The following is a 10298-nucleotide window of genomic DNA, read 5'->3' as shown; positions in this document are numbered from 1 at the left end:
ATGTGAAGGCCCGGGGGGAAACCGGAAAAATGGGGGGGGGCGGTTTTTTCCATTTTTTCCTGAAGCCTTGTTTTTTTCCAAAAAATTGGAAAAATTGAAAAAAGAAAAGGAAAGAAAAAAGATGATTTAGGAACGTTTTATTTTAACATGATGAATAAAATATTTTAAGACAAGGTGTTCAAATATTTTCCAAATCATTTCTAAAATATATATATATGGTATCAGATTGATCTAATTTCTGTGCACTGAGGACAAGCAAGTCCTAGGTTACAAACTGAACTCTCCAATGCAAGAACAAGATGCATTTCTTCCTTTAGGAGGTGTTGTTGTCAGAAGAAAATAAAAAGGTTTCAGTTTTGTTTTTGCATGTGGGTGGGTATTCTGTTTGTAATAATTGTTTGGATACACTATATTTTTAATATGCTAGTTGTGATAATTTCATGCCAAGTAAAAATGTCCATAGTCATATTTTATGTTCCTAAAGTAATTGGGGATAGAGGCTGGGGGGGACTTCAACAGGGGGGACTTCAACAGTCAATTTTTCCGAAAATTTCCATTTCCCCCCGAAAAAAAACAGGAAAAAAACCCAGGTTTTTTTCCAAGCTTCAAAATTTCTGGAAATTTTATATCTCTAGTCCTCACCCCTGATCCTTACCCCAGCCAACAGCACACAGCTTGAGGAGGTAACGTCTTATGTACAAATTGTAGACTCGAATCACGAGCATGTAGAGATGGAAACCTTCGAGCGCCATCCAGGTCAAGCCACAAAGCAATGAGTAATGGAGGAATACCGCAGCAACCTGGCATGGCCACGCGGTAGTGACCGATGCCAGCAGCCTGCTGACCAAGAATGACGTGTTCAGTAAAAAAAGAGCTGCCAGGAGGTACATGTGTATTTTTGTAGTGAAGTCCTGTTGCTTCTTCCTGCAACGAAGGAGAAAACTTTCTGTTGGCTTGACACAAAAGAATGCGAGAAGAAGAGGACAGCACCAGTCACACATCTACCCCACCCAAAGACCCTCTGCTGTGTTTGCTTCCTCTAGCACTGATTTGTTATATAGAAAACTGGGAATTCGATGGCATTGAACTCCCTCTGTGCTCATGACTGTGAATCACAGACTTGCATCCTTCAAGATCCTAATTTTTAAAAAATCAAGTGACTAGGACTCATGCTACAGTTAAAACAGAGAGCAGGGCATATGCAGAGCAGGGATTGACTGGTTGAAAACTCAGGTATTGATTGAAGTCTGGAAAGGAGAGTGTTTGGCTGGGTGAGACAGGAGCCATCACACATCTTTCATAAACCGAAGAGTCGGACTCGACTGTGCGACTGAACAACAACAACAAAAACAGCTGAATACTCATGAAGCTGCCTTATACTGAATCAGACCACTAGTTCATCAAGGTTAGTATTGTCTACTTAGACTGGCAGTGGCTCTCCAGGGTCTTGCGCAGAGGTCTTTCATATCTCGGACTACATGGTCCTTTTAATGGAAGATGCTGGGGATTGAACCTGGGACAAGAAGAGGCTCTACTACTGAGTGAAAGCCCCACCCCAAATTGCATGGGGATTCTCAAGACTGCAGTTAAGGTTAGTGTCTTCATCCCCCCCACCCAATCCCTTCTATGTAACTACCCACACACTTTGACTATCCAGCAATGCCTTACAAATCCCACACATCCTTCTTTTCAGGGACTACATTTAAAAAACTGAAAAGTATAGGAAACAATTTGTAACCAAAATCAAGTCAGCAAACCAAGGGTGATATTTCAATCAGTAATGCCAGGTTTTCCACGCTGTTGTGTTTTCTTTAGGGATACATTAACATACATGGATGAACTGACTTAGTATGGAGGCTAGGATAAAAATCCAGTCAAAACAAAACTTTTTAAAAGCTCTCATTTTAATGGATCCCCACAAATGTCCAATGGGGGTAAGTAGGGAACATGCATACGTGTCTCCGTAAAATAACCCCCCAAAGCTTTACCAATGCTTCTTTTTCTCTTTTCTTTCTCCTTGTCAGTAACAGAACCTGGAGACAGACAGCTCTAGATCATGACTTCCCTCTTTCCTCCCATTCCCAGTGGGGTAGACTTTGATGCCCAGACTAGTTGCCAGCTGACCACATTTAATTATAGAAATCAAATGCCCAAACGAGCTCCTGATCTCATACAGCTGGCGAGACTTCCCTAGAAGGATTCTCCTCAGAATTCAGGAAGGCCTAGTTAGAATTCAGGGTGTGATCCCCAGTGCTTCCTGGTGCCCATTTGATTCTTTGGCAAATCTTCCCTAAAGCAAAGAACCAATCTTGACATTCCTCCACTTCACTGGAGTAGGAGGTGTTTTGGAAAAGTGGGTGGAAACAGCTGCCTCCATCACAGGAGGATGCTGGTCTGGGATCTCTTAGCATTCTGTTGAACCTCCCAACATTTTTTGATTGGACCCAGTCCTTATGGCAGCCATTTTGCGATTGGTCACGCTAGGGCTGCCTGCACATGGCTGGCAACTGGCAGGAGACAGGGGGGCAGGGACTTACCAGGTGGGCTGTCTCCTCAACATGATGTTGTCACTTCCAGTGCCACCCAGATGAGATGTGATCACAGGGTGATACTCTAGCTTCTGCCCATAAGTCTATGGTTTAACCATAGAAGTTTGGATGGATGTTAAATCAATACCCCACACGATGACATCACTTCTGGATCATGCTGGAAGTGATACCAACACACCAGCCCCCCCCCCCCATTTTGCCTGCCCCACCCCCCCCCCCCCCCCCCCCCATTTTGCCTGCCTTTTTTCCCCCAGTGCCTGGCTGAGCAGGGGGGGGGGGGTAGTGGCAGCAGCAGGAGGTAAGCCTGGTTCCATCACTGCAGCCATTTTGTGGTGGCACGTACTATCTGCTCTCAAAATTCCCAGAGTACCCCTGGGTTCAGCAAGGTTGGGGACCTTGTAATGAAGAGTCAAAACCTTCTGAAACCCTCTTCTCTTCATAGGCTACAGCTGGAGACCAGCAACAGTTTGGGTTCCCCCCACCCCTGAAATTTGAAGGCAATAAGTACAAAAGACTGCACTGGGATGGCTTCTGGTAAACAAATTTTGTAGGGTTTTGGACAGAAGAAGAAGAGTTGGGTTTTATACCATGCTTTTCACTACTCAAAGCAGTCTCGCTTACAGTCGTCTTCCCTTCCTCTCCCTACAACAGGCACCTTGTGAGGTAGGTGGGGCTGAGAGAGTTCTGAGAGAACTGGGACTGGCCCAAGGTCACCCAGCTGGCTGCATGCGGAGGAGGAGTGGGAAATCAAACCCAGTTCTCCAGATTAGAGTCTGCCACTCTTAACCACTACACCACACTGGCTGTCACATGACACCACTGCCCTAGTTCTCCTAACCTGTAGATCCTGTTTCACCAGAGGTAACAGTGGGTCAAGAGAAATGTGTGCAGGCACCCTGGAAAGCAAAGCCTCTCTCAGACAATTTTCACCACTCCTAAAAACCACCATCCCTCTTCAGCCCAGGAAACTCCTTGGCTTGAATGCTACCTGAAGCAAAGGTACAATTACCTGGAGCAACAGTACAGGCAGACAGTGAGCAGACAGGCAGCAGCTGACACACTGCAGCCAATGGAAGTTATGTAGGTTAAAGCGACCAACAGACCTTCATCCAAGGTGGGTGGAGAGATTTGCTGCATGAGATGGGAAGGAAGGGCGTGCACAGACAAAGGAAGGAAGGATGTTAGTCTTGCAACGGCAACAGGCTTTTTGCTTAGGAGATCTCTCATCTCTGTCGAAGCAGCCCAGAGATCCTTCTCCATGTACCTTTTCTCTCTTTATTTTTTAAAAAAGGAAACCATTTTCCTTCCAAGCCCCTTGTGGCCATAATTTCCCCCAAACTGTGCCACTACAGAGTTTCTTAAGGGCCTTTAAAAAAAATGGTAATTGCTATTGTTTGTAACTATAGACCAATAATGTCGGAATCTTCTGTTGCCATTATTGCCACAATCTACTAGTTCTCCTAACTTATTGGCTTTCATTTTAAAAAAACCCTACCCATTTTCGTTGCCAAGGTACAAAGTGAATGGTGGAGGCAGTTTTGTCCAGATTATCTGGAAAGGGATGAGAAGGGGAAGCTGCAGGATGGCTGGAATGGGACAGGAATTCACTGCTCAACCAATAATGTGGATGCTCCATTGTCGCAGCAAATGCCTCTGCCTTTGCAACAGCGTTGAAAGCCACATGGGAAATCCTCACACTTGTACGGATGCAGCTCCATAGGAGGATGTAGAGATTTGCCCCACCCCCTGGTTTCTACTCTTATCAGGAATTCTGCCACTTTGATTTTGTGGCTTTACAGCAGATCATACCTCCATGCCAAAACAAACAAACCCTGCGTATGGAAGAGTATCATATCAAGAAGGCTTCTTCTTGAAGACAGTCTTTCTACATGTGGGGAGCCAGGACTTTTTTTTTCTTGGGGAAACACATGGGAATGGCGTTTCGGAACATCTTTGACAAAATAATTTTTAAAATGTTTAAAAGTTCAAGAGTTCTCAGCATACAGATTGAAAACTTCATTTCCCTCTTGAGAGTTCTGGCACCTCGTTTTCAAAAAAACCCAACAACCCCCAAACCCTGTGGAGAATGGTTTTTTGTATGAAGAAGCATCCCATTGTGTGGACCTGTCCACAATCTGCAGCAGTGCAGCTCAGGCAAAGGTCTACGCCCTTCCTGACAATTAGGCCCCAAAGAGAATATGATCACCAACATGCTTACCAACAGAACAGCAAAATAGGTGAGGTGGTAACACTGGCACACAACGATGCCTTCCTGGGTGAGAGTTTTGCAACCAAAGGATCTCCATGTTCCCAGGCTGCCCTCTCCTGCCCAACAGAAGAATCACAACCATGATCAGAGAACGCCAAAACCCTCTTCTCTAAACCCAAAGTGACACCATTCCGATAAAGGTCAGCGCCTGCAGTCCCTGCAACTGTATCCATTCAGGACTTGTATAGTCCTAGTGGCACTTTAATCCTTTTATTTATTTTAATTATTCCTTCCGACTCCCTGTTCCATTTATGTTTTATTGTGTTAGACTATAAGCCGTCGGCAGGAACTTGTCTTTTTGTTTCATGCTGTACAGCACCTAGCACAATACTAGGAAACTCGGGGCATGCATCCTGAACATACAGTTTTCAGGACTGCAGGGAAATACTCCCTTTTAACATTTCTCTGCTTGTTTATAACTTTGAACCTCACACTTTTGCCCACTAGGGGGAACAAGACAGCTCTCAAGTTCCAAGAGAGCAAAATCAGACCACACAGAGTTACAGTAAAAAAGAAAAGAAAAGATAAACGCAGTTGATGGAAAGCTGATATTACCTTCTCCTTCCATCCAGAAGACACAGGTTATGTTGAAATCATCGGCCTACAATAGAAGAAGGAGAAAACATGCCAGTATTGTTTTTCTTCTAAGGCCGAATTCTGTACAATTCCCTTATATGTATGCGCAGGGCTATTTTTGGGCAGGAACGCACAGGAACGGAGTTTCGGCTGGCTCCTGAGTTGGCCACACCCAGCAGGAACTCATTAGCATAACAGGCCACACCCAACAGCAGAAACTCATTAGGACTGGCTACAGTAGGCGTGTGTGGCCTAACATGCAAAGGAGTCCCTGCTACAAAAAAAGGCCCTGGGTTTTGACAACAAACAAGGTAAACAGAATAAGAAGCAAAAGGTGGGTGTGGCTGGATGACCACACTTCTGGTAACGTGAGGGTGTGGCCTAATATGCTAATGAGCTGTGGTGTCAGGGTGTGGCCTATTATGCTAATTAGTTCCTGCTGGGCTTTTTCTACAAAAAAAGCCCTGTGTATGCGAGGCAGAAGGCATTTTGCTCTTGCACAGTGAAGAATGGCTTCCCTCCATCCCTTGGTACCCTGAATCCTCCCACACTTTCCGGCTTCGAAGCAGGACTGCTCAGCTGTGCCTCTGCTCTGAGCTATAATGTTTATGTATTTCTTTATGTGTTCATTTCTTTACACCCCATTGTTCTCCCCACTGGGGACCCAAAATGATTTACAACATTCTCCCATTCTCCATTGTATCCTCACAAGAACCCTATGAGGTAGGTTAGGCTGGGGGAATGCGATTTGTCCATGGTCACCTGGAGGGCTTCCACATGGCTATGATTCTCCATGTGGCTCTAATGGTTGTGAATACAGTGACAATGGAGCACCCACAGGGTAGCTCCCCCACACACTTTCCTTCCCTCAGTCATTTCCTCTTTCCCCCTGCAACTGGAGGACTTTTTTGAGCTTTTTTTTAAAAAAAGGTAATTGACATATCACTATTGCATCATAAGACTACAGCAATATCTCAGTTATTGATTTTTTTTAAAAAAAACCAACCCACTACCAGAGGCATTGATGGGGAGGATTGATAGCTGTGGGAGACCTGGGCAAAGAAAATGGCATTAATGTGGGTGTGGGGAAGCGGCCTACATTTTATGGCAAGCTGCACTTGAACTCAGGTCTCTTTGGTTTTTGTCCACCACTCTAACCACTACACTACCCTGTGCTATCAACAAAGCTTTTTCTCCTACAAGGAGGCTTTTTCCACACAGCAAAACTACTGTCCTTACCCTACCCTACCCTCCCCCTCAAAAAATGAATCCAGTTTTCATTGAATACATTTTGCAAAGTTTACAAAATTCCAAAACGTTTCCAAAAATTCCCAAAAAAACTTTGCAGCCCCCCAATAACTTGTGGCTTGGAGCATTTATGGGAGTAATACGTTACTAACAAAATGTGATTGGGACATGTATTGATCGAGCACTCAGACAGAAGCTGTCTTAATGAAATGGCAAAAAAATATATCACTTTGTTACTAGGCATGCCTTGCCAACTTCCTCCTTGGCCTTTCGCTACTCACCGGCCTGAGGTTGTGCCAAAACCGGATCTCCACTGGTTGGCTGAGATTGGTGATGCTGACACCCCCAAGGGTGGCACCTAAAATGTCGTCGTGCAGCAGGGAACTGTTCTCTCCATCCTACAAAGCAAAGAGCAGGGGGGGAAATTGACTGCAATTTCCCCAAAATATGTATCTGTGGTTCTACTGAGCCTGTGTGTTGGAAATGCTCCCCATTGTAATGCATTTCTACAGCCAGTCTCCTGACTGGAGAGGGGCTGCAGCTCAGTTGGTAGGACATCTATTTGGCACGCAGAAAATCCCCAGTTCAATCCTCAGCTCCAAGGGTCTGATTCAGCATAAGGCAGCTTCCTGTGTTCATGTGTACCTTTTCAAAACAGGAGGCATAATTGTCCCATCAGTTTATACTAAATAAGAACTAAATAGCTGGGATGCTCAAAACTAGTTAGGTTTGCCAAAGGAGTGGCAGAAATCCTCATGAATACATGGGAGAAGTTAAACAGTGTTTGTAAGAGTGTCTTTTGTTATTATGCTGCCTTTATTTCCTTTTTTTTTCATTGTATAATCTGGTTTTACTGAAACACTCAATGTATGCAACCTACAGGACTGTACGGCATCATTTTTACAACTCTGTACTATGCCAGTGTCTTTTGTTATTATGCTGCCTTTATTTCCTTTTTTTTCCCATTGTATAATCTGGTTTTACTGAAACGTTCAATGTATGCAACCTACAGGACTGTACTGCATCATTTTTACAACTCTGTACTATACCTTGATCACAATGAGAAAGGTGGGCAATAAATGCAATAAGTAGGAAAACAAATAACAATTTAGGTAACAGCGTTCCGTGCGCCTTGGTGTTTAGTCATGCCGGCTACATGACCACGGAAACGTCTTTGGACAGCGCTGGCTCTTCGGCTTGGAAACTGAGATGAGCACCACAACCCTAGAGTCGGATTCGACTGGCTTTCGAGCAAGGGAAACCTTTACCTTTACCTTTACCTTTACCTTACTATGCCTTGATCACAACGAGAAAGGTGGGCAATAAATGCAATAAACAAGTAGGCAAACAAATAACAATTAAAATAAAAATGCAATCGCTATGCAAACATCAAGAACAAACGGATTGCATCTAAAACCCCAGGAGAATAACATACCAATTAAACAACTAGTGCTGGTTTCATATGACAGAGGGCCGGATCCAAACTAAATTTTTCACTAGGAAGGGTGATTTATGCCAGTTCCCCTTTCCTGCTGCAGACTCCCCCCCCCGATATGCCCCTCATGACATTCCTTAGGGTCCCCTGTCTCTAGGGTTGCCAACCTCCAGGTAGGGTCTGGCAACCTCTCAGAATTGTAACTGATCTCAAAACAGCTGAGTTCAGTTCCCATGGAGAAAAACGGCTGCTTTGGAGGAGGATGAACCCTATGGCATCCTAGCCTGTTGAGGCCCCTCCTGACCCCAAACCCCGCCCTCCCCATGGCTCCACTCCTAAATTGCCAAGAATTTCCCCCTCAGGAGCAGGCAAGCCTAGCTATCCCCCAGGAGCAGCATTTTGGGGACATCAGCAGGAGGGTGGAGGCAGGAAAGTTCTCTTCCATGGACAGAACAACCAGTGGAAAATCCAGCCTGGATCCAACTCCTGTCTTCGAGAGCACGCCATCATGCCAGCATAACACTCCCCAACAGGCTCGGCTTCTGCAGGCATCGTCACCCCATCACTCGGCCTAAGGCGCGCCTCACCTGGAAGAGGCAGGAAGCTTTCAAGTAACTTCTCCTGCCTCCTCCTGGCTGAATGAGGGCCGGAAGCGGGGCGGCCGGAAGCAGGGGGCGGGGCTTCATCGTGTGCCCCGCACCTCACCCGGGGGAACGGCAATCCCCCCGCGATCCCCCCGAATCGACCTCTGATTGTAACTGATCTCAAAACAGCAGAGTTCAGTTCCCACGAAGAAAAACAGCTGCTTTGGAGGAGGGTGAAGCCTATGGCATCCCAGCCTGCTGAGGCCCCTCCTCTCCCCAAACCCCGCCCTCCCCATGGCTCCACTCCTAAATTGCCAAGAATTTTCCCCTCAGGAGCAGGCAAGCCTAACTATCCCCCAGGAGCAGCATTTTGGGGACGCGGTGACACAGGGAGGCTGGTGCCTATCAGGACGGAGGCCAGATACTACGGTCGTAGCAGAGTTGCGCTCCGAAAGGGGTCACGTAGAACCACATCCGACCCGAAGGTACCGACGCCTGGAGAAAGAAGGAAAGAACCCACCGAGGAAAAAGCCGGCAGAACAACTGTGGGGGAAAAAGAACACACCCACTGGGTACCTGGTAGGCACTCACCTCTTCCCCTAAAGTATTGTGGCCCTAGTTAGAATGTTAAATTGTCTGTAAACCGCTCCGAGCCTTCGGGAAGGAGCGGTATATAAATCAAATGTGTATGTATGTATGTATCAGCAGGAGGGGGGAGGCAGAAAAGTTCTCTTTCATGGACAGAACAGCCAGTGGAAAATCTAGCCTGGATCCAACTCCTGTCTTCGAGAGCAGGCCATCATGCCAGCATAACACTCCCCAACAGGCTCGGCTTCTGCAGGCATCGTCACCCCATCACTCGGCCTAAGGCGCGCCTCACCTGGAAGAGGCAGGAAGCTTTCAGGTAAATGCAGGCCAGTCTCATCTCCTTTGCAGGCAAGGCCCGGACCCTCTCTGTCAGTGCAGTCGGGAAACTCATGGCGTGTCGCGTCTGGGTCTTCATGGATGCTTTGATCTGTTGGCATTCCAGTCATTTGCAGTTATTTGTTTTAACACATGACAAATATAAATAAAGCATGAAGGGAAATGAAAGAGGCCCACCTGCATTCTAAAGCGGTACGGCCCAGACCTGAAGCTGATTCACACGTTAATGGAGCACACGGGTTTGGTTCCTGCCCTGCATAACAGTCAGAACCGAGTTGCAGGATCTCCTCAGTTCTCACACGTGGGGCGCCCAGTTTGGGCTGGAACCACGGCATGCATGTAGGAGGGGCTGTAGCCTTCAATCTCATGCTGATTTTCCAACGTGGAAACTCGGGGAAATGTGGGTTTCCCCCAACGGGCCAACAAACAGCCTTCCTGGTTGGAAAGATGGCACTGGGTGGGGGGTCGGAACCCCTTTCCCCAAGTGCCACAATTAGGATCGCCAACATACAGGTGGGACGTGGAGATCCCCTGGAATTACAGATCATCTCCAGACTACAGTGATCAGTTCCCCTGGAGAAAACGGATACTCTGGAGGGTGCACTCTATGGCAATGTACCCTACTGAGGTCCCTCCCCCTCCCCCTCACCAGGCTCCATCCCCCAAATCTCCAGGTATTTCCCCACCCAGAGCAGGCGACTCTAGCACAGTCC

The 10298-nt window shown here is 46.6% G+C and overlaps 1 protein-coding gene across 1 annotated transcript in view; it reads right to left on the bottom strand.

Moving 5' to 3' along the window:
• Positions 1–9664, bottom strand: part of LOC107111780 (adhesion G-protein coupled receptor G5-like) — a 14200-nt gene extending 4536 nt beyond the window's left edge. The window contains exons 1-6 of the mRNA XM_015412810.1: positions 9542–9664; positions 6924–7040; positions 5374–5419; positions 4768–4874; positions 3559–3680; positions 656–924 (exon numbers count right to left, since the gene is read on the bottom strand). Of these exons, the coding sequence (XP_015268296.1) occupies positions 656–924; positions 3559–3680; positions 4768–4874; positions 5374–5419; positions 6924–7040; positions 9542–9664 (784 nt within the window). The remainder of the gene's footprint in view (positions 1–655; positions 925–3558; positions 3681–4767; positions 4875–5373; positions 5420–6923; positions 7041–9541) is intronic.
• Positions 9665–10298: the final 634 nt, after the last annotated feature.

Source organism: Gekko japonicus, unplaced genomic scaffold (genome assembly GCF_001447785.1).
Source record: "Gekko japonicus isolate JY-2015 unplaced genomic scaffold, Gekko_japonicus_V1.1 scaffold1029, whole genome shotgun sequence".
NCBI classification, from domain to species: Eukaryota; Metazoa; Chordata; class Lepidosauria; order Squamata; family Gekkonidae; genus Gekko; species Gekko japonicus.
Note: the sequence above shows the minus strand (reverse complement) of the source record. Positions and strands in the feature narration are given on the sequence as shown.